This window comes from Haematobia irritans, chromosome 1 (assembly GCF_050003625.1).
Source record: "Haematobia irritans isolate KBUSLIRL chromosome 1, ASM5000362v1, whole genome shotgun sequence".
In the NCBI taxonomy this organism is placed as follows: Eukaryota; Metazoa; Arthropoda; class Insecta; order Diptera; family Muscidae; genus Haematobia; species Haematobia irritans.
Window position 1 is genome coordinate 222,080,024 of NC_134397.1, and position 20,391 is coordinate 222,100,414.

Sequence of the window (20,391 nt, forward strand, 5' to 3'; positions counted from 1 at the left end):
ACGGTTCACCGGTCGCTGTCCACTCAGCCGACTGTCGATTGGACTCAGGAGTGTAGTGATGGAGCATTGTTTCATCCATTGTCACATATCGACGAAAAAAACTCGGGTTTATTACGAGTTAACAGCTGCAAACACCGCTCAGAATCATCAACACGTTGTTGTTTTTGGTCAAATGTGAGCTCGCGCGGCACCCATTTTGCACAGAGCTTCCGCATATCCAAATATTGATTAATGATATGACCAACACGATCCTTTGATATTTTTAAGGCCTCTGCTATCTCGATCAACTTCATTTTACGGTCATTCAAAATCATTTTGGGGATTTTTTAATGTTTTCGTCGGTAACCACCTCTTTCGGGCGTCCACTGCGATCACCGTCCTCCGTGCTCATTTCACCACGCTTGAATTTTGCATACCAATCAATTATTGTTGATTTCTCTGGGGCAGAGTCGGGAAAGTCATTATCAAGCCAAGTTTTTGCTTCCACCGTATTTTTTCCCTTCAGAAAACAGTATTTTATCAAAACACGAAATTCCTTTTTTTCCATTTTTTCACAATAACAAAAGTTGCTTCACAAAAGACGCTCTATCTCACAAACTAATTGACTTACAGACGTCAAATTTTGACACGAATCATTTGAAGGTCGGTACTATATAAAAATAATATGCATTTAATACTAGTGACGCCATCTATGTGTCAGACCGGGGACTCATCAGCCAACCTGTTAGATGGAAGTAGAGATATTTCTTCTATTATAGTTGTTCAAACTGGGCTTTTTGGTTAGTTGGTTTTTGTATGAATTAAATAAAACTTATTTATTTCATATTTTACTCAACAGAATGCTTGCCGTTAGAATGAGTGAACATGAAGCAGACATCAACAAAGGCAAGCTAAGCACAGCTTTGGCACAACATGTAAAAGAGTATGGCCACATTGCAGGTTTGAAGAATGTAAAAATATTGGACAGAGAGAAGATCGAAAATAAGGGATACAAACTAGAGAGCCGACGTATACAAGAGAGAATAAAAACATCTATTAACACAAAGGAAGATAAAGACAACACAAAGCTACATTATTCAGTTGCAATATTTTAAAGTGTTTAGTTCATTGATAATAGTATAAGGGGTCTCGCTGCAATAATTTTTGCTTATTATTATTATTATTAAAATATGTGTCGTGATGTCCACTTTTATTTTAATTAATGAGAAGTCGTAAAACTAATTGTAAGTAGAGCTTATTATACACGTCATAGAACAATGTAAAATATGTGCAATTTTGTCTCTACACAAAAAAAAATTTATTTCAATCACGAAAATCGCGGATTCAATCATTTTTTTAATTGAAATGTCTTCAATCACGAAAATGATAGTATCAATCACCCATTTTGATTGAAAACCAACACGATTTTCAATTAAAAATTTAATTGACTTTTGTCACGGAATCAATTAATTGTGTGATTGAATCAATTAAAAACGTGATTGATTTTTAACATAAAATTCAATCAGTTTTAATTGAATCAATTAAAATTTTAATTAATTTCGCGACAAAAATCAATCAACTATTTGATTGATTCAATTAATTGAAATTGGCTATAAATTTCGATCAAAAAATTTATATATTGCGACCCCAAAATCGTATTTAGTTTTATTTAAAATTAAAGAAAATATGTATTTCTTATAAAACATATTTAATATTTTATTATTTTTTGAATTCTGCAATAGACAAATAAATTTGGTTCTTGTCATTTGTGTTTTGTTCTAACATAACTTACAAATACAATTACTATCAATAACAACTATAGGGTAAAAAAATAAATTATATAAATAATTATCTTCCTTATAATAATAACCATGTTAGCATGTTCCTTCTAATATGTAGATGCGCCTAGCTTTCCAATAAATCAGCAGCCTGTAAGCTAAATTAGTTTTTCTGAAAGTAAACAGAATAATTCGATTTTAATTTTGTTCAATTAAAAGTTAATTTGTTAAACATTACCTGCATAGAATATCAAGTTCAATTTTTAGTTCCAGGTTGTAGATTAATCTTCTTTTGCAGTTGTAGTCTTTTAGCATAAAAAGGTGTATTAAGGAGCTCGGTAATTTAATTTTACTAACAATTCCTTTTCAAAATTTCCACGCATTGAAATCGTCTATTAAAATTTGAACCAATCAAAGACAAAAATAATGGGAAAGCAATGTAATATTTGGTATTATATTGATGATACCTTGCAAATTCTGGAAATAGAAAAAAAAATATAAATGGAAAATACATATTTTTATTATTTTCGGATATTTTTCATATTTTTAAATCCAAAAGAGAGAACTTTTTTACCATTACATAATTCAGCTCATTAGTTTATATATCAGATATATTGCTCTCTACTTGGGTTCAAACTGAAAAAGGCAGGTAAAACAAAAATGAAATTTAATGCCAACGCCACTTCGCAACTTCAAGGTGAATCTTACAACAAACCCATACCGCTCTTGGTTTTAAGAAAACTAGGAGTGAAAAAAATTTATAATTTTAAAAGATCAATACGGTACCCACTTTTTTATTGCAAACATATTCTTATATATTTGATAAAATGATGGAGTTGATGGGATTGATTGGACAATTTCACGAAATAAAATTGGTCACTAAAAGAAATGAATAAAAAATATATTATTTTAGTCCGTTTAACCCTGGACAGTCATCCTTATTTTTTGTACACTAACGTCATCCTTCGTCATTTTGACTACGGCTTATTTCAAGATGCTATAACTTGCACTGTGAGCAAAAATGTGAACCAAAATTTAATTTATTTTCTTATTCATTTTGTTCTTAATTAGTATACAACAAAAATTCATAAAATATTTGCATTTGTATAACTTAAATTTATCATTTCCCAATCGACTAAAATGCATTTTAGATCGAAAATGAAATTACGCGTCGTCATTTTGACGAAGGATGACTGTCCAGGGTTAATGTAAACAGGCTTCAATGGAAAACGGTATTCACATTTCACAATTTCTTACCTTCAATAAACGTAGATTGTTTTCCATTTTTATTACCACAAAACACAAACACAGGTAATTGCAAATGCGTTCTCTCATATATTTTTTTCAAACCTTTACCACGTGGTCGTTTGTTGTTGCACACTTTATTTATTTCAACCCTTTGCTATGATTTGTTGTTGCGTTCAAAATATTTATGCACACATTTTGAATGCAGCAGACAGAATGTCGCCAATCATGTTTTTCAATTTACGCGAAACACAAAAACCCAACCGTTCGTTACGAGTTACTCCCACAGACTGATCTCTCCATCATACATTGATGAATTAATTCTCTTGTTCTCTTTTCGCTCTTTCCATTGCTCAAAATTATTCAATTTCAATCACAAATGTGATTGGATCAATCACATGTGTAATTGGAAACGGAAAAAATTTGAAACACGTTTGTAATTGAAAATTTTTTCAGAATTGATTAACAAATTGATTGAATCAATTAATATTTTAATTGGAAACGTAACAAATATCAATCATTTTTTTAATTGGTTTTTATTCGGATTTGATTAAATAATTAATTGAATCAATTAACATATTAATTGAATCCGTTTCCAAATTCAATTAAGTGTTTAATTGAAAAAATTTTGGTGATAATTTTTTGTGTGTAGGATTTTCAATAAAACACTCCTGATGAAGTTGGAAAGAACCAACGAAACGTTGAGTAAAATATGAAATAAATTATTTTTATTTATTTCATACAAAAACCAACTGACCAAAAACTCAGTTTGAACAACTATAATAGAATAAAATTTAAATGTGTGGACATAAATACTTAGTAAAGATATTTCTTTATTAGTTTTATTTTATTTTTACATTCGAATCCTTGAAGCAACAAAAGTTATAAAATATAAAATATTGTATAAAATTTTCACCATGACCAAAGGGCTTAATTTTCAGAGTAACACCGCTTTATATATTTCCTAAAAATTTGCCAAGCGAATTTCTTTTTTTAACCTCGTACAAAGGTACCAAAAACACATCAAGTTTGCTACGTGCACCAAATTACCTCCCCCAATACTTTTTAGAAAATCTCGAGCAAGTTTGGTTTTCCAAAAAAAAACAAAGATAATCCACATCATGAAAGCAAATAGTGGCCACATATAGATTTGTCATCCATAAAGCTAATATCCTTTTTAATTACTATCTATAATCAACATAAGATCCTTTTTTATTCCATTTTCCATTTGTTTTCCTTTTTCATGTCTTCACCACAACAACAACATCAATTCACATTGTCTACAGTTCTTTCTGAATGTATGTCGACCATTAGTACCCAAATTTGCTTTGGGCTGTCCTGGAGGTTCAGCAGCTTGTATGGCCATCATTGATAAAGACACCGGTAAACCGGAAGAGGAAAAGGTAAGTGTTACCAGTAACCAGTAGTATACATTTGTACTTTCATTTATAATCCTGACCTGGTAAGTGAGCCAAAATGTGCCCGAGCAGAGTCCCATAATAAAAAGGAACAGCACGCATATCATAGACATTGGCTTTTAAAAATACTTACTCTCGGTCAGCATTGGTTTTAATACCTTAAGCCGTTTATCAACACACACACGTATGTATGTGAAAGACCTCTCACACACGTGCGACTCCACACACATTTTCATTGAATTTATTACACATATGAGTGTGTGTGTACGTGTAAAAGCTTTTAATGCTAGCCAAGAATATGCTTAATGGTGAGGGTCTGTAGATTTTTTCATACTTTTTCGTTTTTAGTTCCTATTAATAAACATCACCATTTGGTTGCCTTTTTAGTGATGGTACACTGAAAAAAAGCATGCCCGGTTTCAAATATTTTGTCTTTACTTTAAAAATGTTGGTATTGATTCCGAGCCAAAGAAGCCAAAGAAGAATACAAGTAAGGATATTTTTAAGACACAATTCGCTTTTAAATTTAATTTTTTTAATTTTTCGATTTTTCAGCTTTCATGCTTTCAAGTCCTTTAAAAACGAATTAACGACAACTTTATTTTCCAAATTAAGACTCGACTTCCAGTAGAAATAATGCTATGTTTCAAGTATAAAACGTCTTTAAAATAAAGTGTTGAAAAATATGTCCTATATTTGAACGATTTTTTGCTTTGTAGCAAGATGCAAAAGGACAACAAATTTAAAGATAATTAGTATAAAATTCAGGAAAAATATTCAGTTAGGCTTTCGCTTTTCCAAATCCGAATTGCCGGGCCTCACGCTTGACACCTGCCATCAGATTTTGTACAGCCACCTTGTCCACCTTCTTCGCCGCAGAAAGCCAGTTTGCCTTGAACTGCTGGTCGTCCTTAGCAGTTTTTTTGGTCTTCTTTAGGTTCCGCTTGACAATAGCCCAGTATTTCTCAATTGGGCGGAGCTCTGGCGTGTTGGGAGGGTTCTTGTCCTTGGGAACCACCTGCACGTTGTTGGCGGCGTACCACTCCATGGCCTTTTTACCGTAATGGCAAGATGCCAAATCCGGCCAAAATAGTACGGAACAACCGTGTTTCTTCAGGAAAGGCAGCAGACGTTTATTCAAACACTCTTTCACGTAAATTTCTTGGTTGACAGTCCCGGAAGCTATGAAAATGCTGCTTTTCAAGCCACAAGTACAGATGGCTTGCCAAACCAGATATTTCTTTGCGAACTTTGACAGTGTTATGTGCTTGAAAATATCTGCTACCTTTCCCCTTCCTTTTGCCGTATAAAACTCCTGTCCCGGAAGCTGTTTGTAGTCGGCTTTGACGTAGGTTTCGTCGTCCATTACCACGCAGTCAAACTTCGTCAGCATCGTCCTGTACAGCCTCCGTGATCGCGCTTTGGCCGTCGTATTTTGTTTATCATCGCGATTTAGAGTCACTACCTTCTTGTAAGTCGATAGTCCGGCTCGTTTTTTGGCTCGATGCACGGTTGTAGACGATACACCCAGCTTATTTGCGGCATCTCGGAGAGAGAGGTTAGGGTTTCGCTTGAAACTACCGGCAACTCTCTTTGTCGTCCCAGCGGCTTCCGGTTTTCGATTTCCCCCCCATCCAGACTTCCTGGCTGTCGTCTAACGTTCCCCAAAAACTTTAATTACATTTGTAACGGTTGATTTGGCAACTTTTAGCGATTTTGCCAGCTTTGCGTGCGAGTAGCTTGGATTTTCGCGATGCGCGAGCAAAATTTTGACAACTGAAGAGTGAGTTCCAAAATCAAAATAGGAGCAACCGTCTACACACACACACACCTTCAAAATGAGGTATGTTCAGGTTTTTTAAATGCAAAATTGAAAGAAATACGTCAAGTTTATATTGACCAAATTTTGACCGTATCACCCTTTATATATAGCCGATCCCCAATCACATAAAAATTGGTCCATATCGGTTCATAATTATATATAGCCCCATATAAATCTATCCCTAAATTTGACCTCAGGAGCATCTTGGCGGAGCAAAATTCACCCGATCCGGTTGAAAATTGGTTCGTGGTGCTAATATATGGTCTCTACCATATGTTAGCACTAACATTTTATTTCTATAGAAAATTTTGTCAACATTTTATTTCTATAGAAAATTTTGTCAAAATTTCATTTCTAAGAAAATTTTGTCAAAATTTAATATCTAATTATACAAAATTTTGTCAAAATTTCATTTCTAAGAAAATTTTGTCAAAATTTAATATCTATATAAAATTTTGTCAAAATTTTATTTCTATAGAAAATTTTGCTAAAATTTTATATATATAGAAAATGTTGTCAAAATTTTATTTCTATAGAAAATTTTGCCAAGACTTTATTTCTATAGAAAATTTTGTCAAAATTTTATTTCTATAGAAAATTTTGTCTAAATTTTATTTCTATAGAAAATTTGTAAAAATTGTATTTCTGTAGAAAATTTTGTCAAAATTTTATTTCTATAGAAAATTTTGTCAAAATATAATTTCTATAGAAAATTTTGTCAAAATTTTATTTCTATAGAAAATTTTGTCAATATTTTATTTCTATAGGAAACTTGTTCAAAATTGTATTTCTATAGGAAACTTTGTCAAAATTTTATTTCTATAGAAAATTTTGTCAAAATGTTATTTCTATAGAAAATTTTGTCAAAATTTTATATCAATAGAAAATTTTGTCAAAATTTTATTTCTATAGAAAATTTTGTCTAAATATAATTTCTAAAGAAAATATTGTCAAAATTATATTTCTATAGAAAATTTTGTCAAAATTTTATATCAATATAGAATTTTGTCAAAATTTTATTTCTATAGAAAATTTTGTCAATATTTTATTTCTATAGAAAATTTTGTCAATATTTTCTTTCTATAGGAAACTTTTTTAAATTTGTATTTCTATAGGAAACTTTGTCAAGATTTTATTTCTATAGAAAATTTTATCAAAATTTTATTTCTATAGAAAATTTTGTCAAACAAATTATATACGTATTTAATCGGCCTTTTTTAATATATACCCCGTACGGACTAACTTACAATTTAGAAGAAGGTGTTAAGAAGTTTTAAGATACCTTGTCATCGGCAAGTGTTACCGCAACCCAAGTAATTCGATTGTGGATGACAGTCTTTAGTAGAGGATTCTATGCAATCCATGGTGGAGGGTACATAAGATTCGGCCTGGACGAACTTACGGCCATATATACTTGTTTAATATACAACCAGTATTTTTTTCAAAAAAAAAAAAAAAAAAAAAAACATAGGTTTTGTAAAAAAATGTGGTATGCATGGTATTTTGTGGTATTTTGTTTTCGGAGGAATCGGCGATCTTGTGCATTTAAGGGTTAATATCACGTTCATATTTTTTCAGTGTAGAAATTGTCTTCAAAATTTTATTTCTATAGAAATTGAAGTATCTCTTAAGAATTCTACCAAACTGTAAAAATCGACCTGTTTTGGTAGAATTCGACCAACTGTGCAACCGTGCTGAAGAAGATTGGGATCGAAATTATTAATTAGGATATTAATTAAAGATTTTGAAAAAATAATTTTTCCTATATCGATAGAAAAATTTAAAATGCGGGGATTTTGTGAAAAATGTCAATGTATACACTTCGTGGGATAGGGTAACCCTAGTGTTGCAATCTGCCAACTGATAGCTCTATCGTAAAGCTTTGAGATTTTTGACGCTATACACTGAAAAAAGCATGCCCCGTTTCAAAGATTTTGTCTTTACACTAATGATTTTGGTATTAATTCCGAGCCAAAGAAACGGATAATTTATGTAAGGATACATTTAAGACATAATTCTATTTTAAATTAGGGTCTCGCGTACTTGATACTAGGAAACAAATTTTAATTTATTGTTTTTTTTTTCAGCTTTTACCCTTACGTGCTTTCTAAGTCCTTTAAAAATGTGTTAACGACAACGGCCAAAACAAGTCCAATTTTTAGCACTCATAATATCGATGTGGTGGGTCATGAGTAACCTACTCTGAACTGCAAATTTCAAGCAAATGTCAATCTTTGATACATTTTGTGTCAATTTTTAGAAATCTAAGCCCTAATGCATAGAACAATTTGATGATATTCAGCTATTAAACATTTTATAAAATTAAAAATTCAAAAAAAAAAAATAATCTACCTAAGGAATTTATGAATTAAATTAAATTTTTCGAAATTGTAAGGGTGGAAACAATATAAAATCCTAACTCCAATTGCATGTTACGAAAAATTCATCTCCATTATTTTGACCAACAAAGAACCAGGCATATACTACATTTCCGCAAATTCCCACAATGTTAACTTTTGGAAATCATTGTCATTATATTTTAGTCCCACCAATGACACCAAGTGACTGTATGTCCTCTAGCGGAAACGGATATATCACACGCCAGAGACACAAAACGTAATGTCTACTTAAACTTAAGTGCTGTAGAGAGAAGTTTTGGTGTTTCCATCTCCATATATTCCAAAGTAAAATACTTTTGTGACAGAAGAAATATTTTATTCTGTTTTCTTGATGGTATGGTGGAGTCGTGTTGTTTGGTTTTTACGACACTATTGTTTTTGCTGAGTTGCAGAAATTCGGATTTGTGCTGTTTTTTTGGAAATCCCTTTTTCTTTTCCTATTGGTAGTGCTAACAACGTGTAGGGAACGGTGAAAAAAACAAAACAAAAATAACTTTAAAAAGTATGATGGTCCTGGAAAATTATTCTTCTTATTCTTCTTTTACAATTCCAAAATTGGGAAAAACTAAATGTTGGTGTTATTTTGTATAGAAATAAGTTTTCTAGAAAAATAAAATTTTCTATAAAAATAAAATTTCAACCAAATTTTCTACAAAAATACTAGTTCTACGAAATTTTCTATAAAAATAAAATCTAGATGAAATTTTCTATAGAAACAAAATATACAAACAAGTTTTCTATAAAAAAAATTTCAACGAAATTTTCTATAGCAATAAAATTTCGACGAAATTTTCTATAGAAATAAAATTTTGACGAAATTTTCTATAGCAAAAAAATTTCGACAAAATTTTGTATAGCCAAAAAATTTTGACAAAATTTTTATAGCAAAAAAAAAAAATCGGCAAATGTTTCTATAATAAAAACTTCGACAAAATTTCCTAAGCAACAAATTTTAACGATTTTTTCTATAGCAAAAAATTTCGACGAATTTTTCTTTAGGAAAAAATTTCGACCAAATTTTCCATAGAAATACAATTTCAACCAAATTTCCTACATCAACAAAATTTCGACAAAGTAAAAATACTATCTCGACGAAATTTTCTATAAAAATAATATTGTAATGAAATTTTCTACAGAAAAAGAATTTTGTTTAAATTTTCTATAGAAAAACAATTTCATCCAAATTTTCTATAGCAAAAAAATTGCAAGGAAATTTTCTCTAGGAAAATAAATTGAGATGCAAAGAAAAAATTGACAAAATTTTCTATAAAAATAAAATTTCGACAAAATTTACTATGAAACTAAAATTTCGACGAAATTTACTATGAAACTAAAATTTCGACGAAATTTTCTACAAAAATTGGCGAAATTTTCTAAAGAAAAAATGTTGACGAAATTTTCTATAGCTAAAAAATTTGACGACAATTTCTAAAGCAAAACATTTTGACGAAATTTTCTATAGAAATTAAATGTGCATAACTCTCTATAGAAATAATGTCTACATGAAATTTTCTATAGAAATAAAACTAAAATGTCTATAAAAATAAACTTTCGACGAAATTTACTATGAAACTAAAATTTCGACGAAATTTTCTACAAAAATAAAATTTTTTTTACAAAAATAAAATGTTGACGAAATTTTCTATAGCTAAAAAAATTGACGACAATTTCTAAAGCAAAACATTTTGACGAAATTTTCTATAGAAATTAAATGTGCATAGTTTTCTATAGAAATAATGTCTACATGAAATTTTTTATAGAAATAAAATTTCGACGAAATTATCTAAAAAAATTCTATCAAAATAAAATTTCGACGAAATTTTCTATCAAAATAAATTTTTGACAAATTTTCTATAAAAATAAAATTTCGACGATATTGTCTATATATAATAAATTCCCATGACATTGTCTATAGAAATAAAATTTCCATGAATTTTTTTTATAGAAATAAAATTTCGACGATATTGTCTATAGAAAACAAATTTCCATGATATTTTTTATAGAAATGAAATTTTGACGAAATTTTCTATAGAAATAAAATTTTGACGAAATTTTCTATAGAAATAAAATTTTGCCAAAATTTTCTATAGAAATAAAATTTAGACAAAATTTTCTATAGAAATAAAATTTTGACGAAATTTTCTATGGCAATAAAATTTCGATGAAATTTTTTTATAGAAATCAAATTTCGTTGAAATAAAATTTTGACGAAGTTTTCTATAGCAATAAAATTTCGATGACATTTTTAGGAAAAACAAAATTTCGACAAATTTTTCTTTAAAAATAATATTGTAGTGGAATTTTCTACAGAAAAAGAATTTCGTTTAAATTTTCTATAGAAATAAAATTTCATCCAAATTTTCTATAGCAAAAAAATTGCAAGGATGAAATTTTCTAAAGCAAAGAAAAAATTGACATAATTTTCTATAAAAATAAAATTTCGACGAAATTCACTATGAAACTAAAATTTCGACGAAGTTTTCTACAAAAACTGGCGAAATTTTCTAAAGAAAAAATGTTGACGAAATATTCTTTGGCTAAAAAATTTGACAATTTCTAAAGCAAGACATTTTGACGATGTTATGTATGTATGTTTATAAGTTACGCTTCAAGCATAAGAGTTATGTTAAGGTATAGTACTCTATGATAATAATAAAGAGAGTCAGTCTTGAATCAACCGCTAACCGTGCTGTTTCAATCGGACTTATCATTGGCGACGAAGAAAAAACGATTCCACGTGTGCAAAACTATATTAACAACAATGACATTTTTTGGCCAAATTGAGTATTTTAATATTGGGGAAGATTTCGATTGTTACATCGATCGCATGGCCCATTTATTAAAATTGAACAAGGTGACAGATAACGCCTGCAAAGTGTCTTTTCTGATTAGCACGGGAGGTGCCGATTTATATAAAATTATTAAAACACTGGCGGCACCAAAAGTTCCTGAGCAGTTTTTGTATGAAGAGTTAGTAGAAAAGCTCCGAAAGCATTTTCTGCGTAAAACAAATGTGACAGCAGAACGCTTTAAATTTCTAAACAGGAATCAACTTCCTGAGGAAACTATTCAAGAATACATAATCACAATTAAAGGTCTAGCAACAACTTGTTGCTACGGCAGTTTTCTTGAAGAGGCTTTAAAAGATCGTTTGCTAATGGGAATCCGCAACAAGAATATTCAAGCGAAGTTGATTGACCTGTGTAAACCAACATTCGAAGCAACATGTGAAGCCGCCTTAAATATGGAAATGCTAGAAATAGAGGTCAGAAATATGGGAAATGAAGTGGAAGCAGTCTACATAAACAACGTTGGTGGCAAAAAGAATCGAGACGAAAAAATGGATGCATCAAATAGACGAAGATTGCAGTGCTATTTTTGTGGTCGGTTTGGTCATATTCAAAAGTTTTGTAATTTATATAAGAAAAACATATTTAGTGGTAAGCAAACGTCAAATAAGCATGTAGTTTATAGAAACAGTGGTAATCGGAACAACGGTAGAGATTATATTAGTAATGTATATGATGAGTGTAGTGCGAATGAGAGGGATAACAACACTCAAGAATCAGTTTTGTGTAATATGAGTTCGGAATTAGGCTATTTAAATGTTCTGAGTGGAAATGATCCCGCTCTGATTGTTAGTGTTTTTTGTAATGACATTCTTCTCCGAATGGAAATTGACACTGGTGCTTGTGCATCAGTAATATCTATGGATACATACAAATTATTGTTTTCGGAGTGGGAGTTGCACTCAACTAAGAGAGAATTAAAAGTAGTCTCTGGGGAGAATGTTAGTGTGGTGGGTTTCATTGTTGTTTCTGTGAGAACTGAAAACAAACAAATAGAAATCCCATTAGAACTTTTTATTATTAATAGTTCTCGCAATTTTGTTCCTTTAATGGGTCGTTCATGGTTGGATAAATTGATTCCGGAATGGAGAAGTTCGTTTGGCTGTGGTGTAAACTCCATACATTTTGGAGAGAATGAGAATATGACTTCACTTTTGAAAACATTCGATGGTGTTTTAAATACTAATTGTGGTGGTCCCATTAAACAGTTTAAAGCAGATATAGTGCTTAGAGAAAATGCAGTGCCTATTTTTTTTAAATCTTACACCGTCCCCTTTGGTCTTAGGGATAAAATTGAAGAGGAGCTTGATAGATTAAAGCGTGAAGATATTATATACCCTGTGAGGTACAGTAGGTGGGCATCGCCAATAGTAGCGGTACAGAAAACAAGCGGACAGATAAGAATATGTGTTGACTGTAAAGTTACGATAAATCGTTTTATTGATACGGACCACTATCCACTACCAAGGTGTGATGATATTTTTGCTCATCTTTCGGGTTGCATTTACTTTTGTGTTTTAGATTTGGAGGGAGCATATCAACAGATAGAGGTTTCAGAGCAGTCCCAGGAATACCTAACTATAAACACACACAAGGGTTTGTTCCGCTATAGAAGATTGGTTTTTGGTGTTAAGAGCGCTCCTGCTATTTTCCAGTCTATTATGGATACCATTTTGCATGGAATTAATAAGACTCAATGTTATTTGGACGACATAATTGTAGGGGGATCATCTTATGAGGAATGTAAAGGAAATCTCGGTAAGGTGTTGATCAGACTCAAAGAGCACAATGTCAAAATTAATTTAAACAAGTGCCAGTTTTTCAAAAGGCAGATTGATTTCCTTGGGCATTCAATTTCAGAAGGGCGCATTTCTCCTGGCATTGGGAAGCTTGAAGCACTGTTGAATGCACCTAGGCCTGATACGCTCACAAAGTTGCGTTCTTATTTGGGGTTTCTGAATTATTATACCCATTTTATTCCTAATTTATCCGCTGAATTGAGCCCTTTATATGAGTTGACTAGGAAGGGAAGAGAATTTAAATGGTCAAGGGAATGCGAAGAATGTTTCAATAGAAGTAAATACTTGCTTCAGAACAATAATGTTTTAGTTCTTTATGATGCGGAAAAACCTATAGTTATACAATGCGACGCTAGCCCCTATGGATTGGGAGCAGTTTTGTCGCATGTTATCGATGGTGTTAACAGACCAGTATTATTTGCTTCGAGCACATTAACAAAGGCAGAACAAAACTATTCCCAATTACATAGAGAGGCTTTGGCGATAATATTTGCAGTTAAGAAATTTCATAAATACATTTATGGAAGGCCGTTTGTTATACAAACGGACCATCAACCGCTCAGAGAAATATTTAACCCGACGAAGGCTACATCGGCAATAACCGTGGGCAGGTTGGTGAGATGGTCAGTTATATTAAGTATGTATGATTACAGAATTGAATACAAAAGATCTAGTATAATGACGAACGCTGATGGCCTTTCCCGCCTGCCCATAGGTGAGACAACAGGTGAGGGTGAGGAATCGATAAATCTTATTGAGGACTTCCATGTTAATAACATACGAATAGATCGGGTTGAGTTGGAGACACGAAGAGATGAGATCTTGACAAATGTAAAGAGGATGCTACTGGATGGTTGGTTATTCCCAGTACCACTCTCTTTGAAATGCTTTTACAATAAGAGACATTCCCTAAGCATACATGATGGATGTTTATGGTACGGTTATCGACTGATAATACCAACCATAATGAGATCGAATGTTTTGAGTACCATACATGAATCACATATTGGAATTGTGAAAACGAAATTAATTGCAAAGAGATATGTATGGTGGCCAGGCATAGACCGTGACATAGAAGAATATATTTCACAGTGTGACACATGTCAAGTTATGCTCTCAAAACCGATCTCATCTTCTGTTAGTAGTTGGCCCAAATCCACCCACTTTTTCGATAGAATTCACATGGATTTCTTTCATTTCAGAAACAAGAATTTTTTGTTAGTTGTGGATGCTTATAGCAAATGGTTGGATATAAAGGAAATGACTAGTACAAATTTGGAAAGTTTAGTGTCGAAATTGAGGGAAATTTTTGCATATTTTGGTTGCCCTCGAACTATAGTGTCGGACAACGGTCCCCCATTTAACTCTGAAGGTTTTATAAAATTTTGTTCAGATAATGACATCAAATGTTTAAAAAGTCCACCATATCATCCTCAATCTAACGGCATTGCCGAAAGGTCGGTCCAAACTGTTAAGACTTATTTGAAGAAATATTGCATTGACCCAAAAACTTCTTCGCTACCTCTAAGCACAATTGTATCTAATTTTCTCTTAAAATACAGATCAACACCATCGACTGTAACCAAAGAAAGTCCTAATGATCTGATATTCTCATTTAAGAAGCACGTAGTTCCATGGCCGGATTCCCGTGATCTCCAAAACACTAATTTGGTATCCAAAAGAAAATATGAAACAGACCTCAGTCAAGCAAGAGTCGACAATAAAAAAGACAAAATGTTACCTAAACTAAAAACTGGAGAACATGTTTATTATAAATTAAGTACTAACACTGACATCAAATGGGTTCCGGGGATTGTTGTTCGGAGTTTGGGAAAGGTCATGTACATTGTTAATGTTAATGGCTATCATCGCAGTGCACATATATCCCAACTTAGAAGAGCCAAACATAAGACAGTTCAATATGTTCCATTACACTGCGTAGACGAAGAGAGTGAGAATGAGAGAAAGAGAAAGCGATCAGAAGGGGACGATAGCGGGGTTATTCTTCGTAGGTCATCTCGACTAAAACAAAAGAGATGCGATTTGGAAGACGATTGATAGCATTCTTTATTTAACAATACCGTTTGTATTTATAGCTCTATTACATTCACTAAAATGAATATAATGTGAGAAATTTATACTTTCAAATGTTATTATTATTATTGTTGTATCCGTTGTTAATTATATTATTGTTATCATCATATAGTTAAATGATTATTATTATTATATAGTTGTAAATATGTTCTGTTTATATGTGTATATATACTTCAAAACTAAGTGGAAAGGAATGTTATGTATGTATGTTTATAAGTTACGCTTCAAGCATAAGAGTTATGTTAAGGTATAGTACTCTATGATAATAATAAAGAGAGTCAGTCTTGAATCAACCGCTAACCGTGCTGTTTCAATCGGACTTATCAGACGAAATTTTCTATAGAAATTAAATGTGCATAATTTTCTGTAGAAAATTATGCACATTTATTCTTTAGAAATGCAATTTTGACGAAATTTTCTAAAAAAATTCTATCAAAATAAAATTTCGACGAAATTTTCTATTAAAATAAATTTTTGTCAAAATTTTCTATAAAAATAAAATTTCGACGATATTGTCTATATATAACAAATTCCCATGAAATTGTCTATAGAAATAAATTTTCCATGAAAATAAAATTTCGACGAAATTTTCTATCAAAATAAATTTTTGACAAAATTTTCTATAAAAGTAAAATTTCGATGATAAAGGGTGATACGGTCAAAATTTGGTCAAGGGAAAACGCGTGTAAATCGGTGAAATCGTTTATTTAAAAAAATCTAATTAAAGTTCTTTTTCAAATTCAATTAGTATAAAATTCAGGAAAAATATTCAGTTAGGCTTTCGCTTTTCCAAATCCGAATTGCCGGGCCTCACGCTTGACACCTGCCATCAGATTTTGTACAGCCACCTTGTCCACCTTCTTCGCCGCAGAAAGCCAGTTTGCCTTGAACTGCTGGTCGTCCTTAGCAGTTTTTTGGTCTTCTTTAGGTTCCGCTTGACAATAGCCCAGTATTTCTCAATTGGGCGGAGCTCTGGCGTGTTGGGAGGGTTCTTGTCCTTGGGAACCACCTGCACGTTGTTGGCGGCGTACCACTCCATGGCCTTTTTACCGTAATGGCAAGATGCCAAATCCGGCCAAAACAGTACGGAACAACCGTGTTTCTTCAGGAAAGGCAGCAGACGTTTATTCAAACACTCTTTCACGTAAATTTCTTGGTTGACAGTCCCGGATGCTATGAAAATGCTGCTTTTCAAGCCACAGGTACAGATGGCTTGCCAAACCAGATATTTCTTTGCGAACTTTGACAGTTTTATGTGCTTGAAAATATATGCTACCTTTCCCCTTCCTTTTGCCGTATAAAACTCCTGTCCCGGAAGCTGCTTGTAGTCGGCTTTGACGTAGGTTTCGTCGTCCATTACCACGCAGTCAAACTTCGTCAGCATCGTCGTGTACAGCCTCCGGTATCGCGCTTTGGCCGTCGTATTTTGTTTATCATCGCGATTTGGAGTCACTACGGTTGTAGACGATACACCCAGCTTATTTGCGGCATCTCGGAGAGAGAGGTTAGGGTTTCGCTTGAAACTACTGGCAACTCTCTTTGTCGTCTCAGCGGCTTCCGGTTTTCGATTTCCCCCCGATCCAGACTTCCTGGCTGTCGACAAACGTTCCCCAAACACTTTAATTACATTTGTAACGGTTGATTTGGCAACTTTTAGCGATTTTGCCAGCTTTGCGTGCGAGTAGCTCGGATTTTCGCGATGCGAAAATTTTGATACGCTGCTCTTCTTGCTTGGACGGCATTTTGACAACTGAAGAGTGAATTCCAAAATCAAAATAGGAGCAATATTCTACACACACACACACCGTCAAAATGAGGGGTGTTCAGGTTTTTTAAATGCAAAATTGAAAGAAATACGTCAAGTTTATATTGACCAGACCGTATCACCCTTTATTGTCTATAGATAACAAATTTCCATTAAAATTTTCTATAGAAATAAAATTTCCATGAAATTTTTATAGAAATAAAAAACGACGATATTGTCTATATAATACAGATTTCCATGATATTTTTTATAGAAATAAATTTTGACAAAATTTTCTATAGAAATAAAACTTTGACGAAATTTTCTATAGCAATAAAATTTCGATGAAATTTTCTATAGAAATACAATTTTGACGAAATTTTCTATAAAAATAAAATTTCGTTGAAATTTTCAATAAAAATAAAATTTTGATGAAATTTTCTATAGAAATCAAATTTCGTTGAAAATTTTTCTATAAAACTAAAAGTTCGTTTCAATTTTTATAAAAAATTTTCTATAGCAATTTTTATAGCAAAAAAAAAATCGACAAAATTTTCTGTAGCAAAAAAAAAAAAAACAAAAAAAAACGAAATTTTTTATAAAATAAAATTTTGATAGAAACAAATTTCGACGAAATTTTCTATAATAATCAACAACAAATTTCGACAAAATTTTCAATAAAACTAAAATTTCGTCGGAATTTTCTATAGCAGAAAATTTCACTGAAATTATCTATAGCAAACACTTTCGAAGAAATTTTTTATAGCAAAAAAACATGCAACGATTGACGATATTTTCTATAGAAATTTTCTATAATAATCAAATTTAAATAAAATTTTCTTTAAAAATAAAATTTCAATAAAATCTCCTTAACATTTTTTTTTAAAATAACAAGTTTCTTTAAAAATAAAATTTCGCCGAAGTTTTAAAAATAAAATTTCGACGAAATTTTTTATAGCAGAAAAATTTCATTGAAATTTTCTATTCTAACAATTTCGAAGAAATTTTCTATAGCAAAAAAAAATAAAAATGCAAAGAAATTTCGTTGCATTGACGATATTTTCTATAGCAAAAAAAAATTTCGACGAAGTTTTCCATAATAATCAAATTTCAATAAAATTTTCTTTAAAAATAAAATTTAAAAAAATTTTCTTTAAAAATAAAATTTAAAAAATTTCTTTAAAACTAAACTTTCGACGAAAATTCTTATAGCAGAAAAATTTCGCTGTAATTTTCTATAGCAAAAAATGCAACGAAATGTAACAGGTTGGCGGATAAGTCCCCGGTTTAACAAAGAAAAACACATTTTTTTGTCAAAATTCGTTTTTATTATTCAACATAGTTCCCTTGAAGAGCGATACAACGATTATAGCGACCTTCAAATTTTTTGATACAATTTTGGTAGTACTCCTTCGGTTTTGCCTCAAAATAGGCCGCAGTTTCGGCGATCACCTCTTCATTGCAGCCAAATTTTTTCCCTGCGAGCATCCTCTTTTGAGGTCTGAGAACAAAAAAAGTCGCTGGGGGCCAGATTTGGAGAATACGGTGGGTGGGGAAGCAATTCGAAGCCCAATTCATGAATTTTTGCCATCGTTCTCAATGACTTGTGGCACGGTGCGTTGTCTTGGTGGAACAACACTTTTTTCTTCTTCATATGGGGCCGTTTTGCCGCGATTTCGACCTTCAAACGCTCCAATAACGCTTCGGAGACGGTTCACCGGTCGCTGTCCACTCAGTCGACTGTCGATTGGACTCAGGAGTGTAGTGATGGAGCCATGTTTCATCCATTGTCACATATCGACGGAAAAACTGGGGTGTATTACGAGTTAACATCTGCAAACACCGCTCAGAATCATAAACACTTTGTTGTTTTTGGTCAAATGTGAGCTCGCGCGGCACCCATTTTGCACAGAGCTTCCGCATATCCAAATATTGATGAATGATATGACCAACACGTTCCTTTGATATCTTTAAGGCCTCTGCTATCTCGATCAACTTCATTTTACCGTCATTCAAAATCATTTTGTAGATTTTTTTGATATTTTCGACGGCAACCACCTCTTTCGGGCGTCCACTGCGTTCACCGTCCTCCGTGCTCATTTCACCACGCTTGAATTTTGCATACCACTCAATTATTGTTGATTTCCCTGGGGCAGAGTCCGGAAACTCATTATCAAGCCAAGTTTTTGCTTCCACCGTATTTTTTCCCTTCATAAAACAGTATTTTATCAAAACACGAAATTCCTTTTTTTTCCATTTTTTCACAATAACAAAAGTTGCTTCACAAAAGACGCTCTATCTCACAATCTAATTGACTTACAGACGTCAAATTTTGACACGAATCATTTGAATCATTTGGTTGGTACTATATAAAAATAATATGCATTTAATACTAGCGTCAGACCGGGGACTTATCAGGCACCTGTTAGTTGCATTGGCGTTGGCGTTGACAATATTTTCTATAACAAAAAAAATATAACGAAATTTTCTATAATAGCCAAATTTAAACAAACATTTTTTTAAAAATAAAATCTCAACAAAAGTTTCCTTAAAATAAAATTTCGCAGAAATTTTCTATAGCAACATATAATAAAATCGAAGAAATTTTCTATAGCAAAAGAATTTAGACGAAATGTTCTATAGCGAAAAATTCAACGATTTTTTTCAGCAAAAAAAATGTCGACAGATTTTCTATGGCAAAAAAATTTTCTATACACAGAAAAAAATTTCAGTAGAAAATTATTTGCTTGTAGTTAAATTTTATTATTGTTATCGAAATTTTCCACAGCTTAACGAAATCTTATTTTTTTTAAGTATGTCCCAAAAATGTTATGAACTAAACGTGAGTATAAAGTTAATTAAGTCAATGATTGATAATTTTAAAATTTTTAATCAAAAACTTAATTCGAATTTTTAATTAAAATTTAATTCGAAAGACTATGTCAGTGAGAAAAATTTATGGACATATTTAAATTTTTAATTAATCATTTATTTCAAACAATGTTAATCAAACTAAAAACACTAAGTCAATTCAAGAAAGTAAGTGCAAATAGTTACCTTTTTAACAAAAAAAAAAATTAATTGAGTTTTGCAATGAACACCAATTATATTTTTAATTGAATCAATTTAACAATTAATTGAAATTTGCTAATTAAATTAATTAAATTTGTAATCAATTATTTGTAATGCACAATTAAAACTATAAAATTTTACAAAAAAAGTTACCAAATGTTATTTTGCAAAATTTTATTTCTATACTAACGC

General features: G+C 31.6%; 1 protein-coding gene across 1 annotated transcript in view; it reads left to right on the plus strand.

The window, feature by feature from the left end:
• Lerp (lysosomal enzyme receptor protein) overlaps window positions 1-20,391 on the plus strand; it is a 393,366-nt gene that overhangs the window by 53,235 nt on the left and 319,740 nt on the right. Inside the window, exon 10 of the mRNA XM_075292902.1 lies at window positions 4,289-4,405. Coding sequence (XP_075149017.1) covers window positions 4,289-4,405 — 117 coding nt within the window. The remainder of the gene's footprint in view (window positions 1-4,288; window positions 4,406-20,391) is intronic.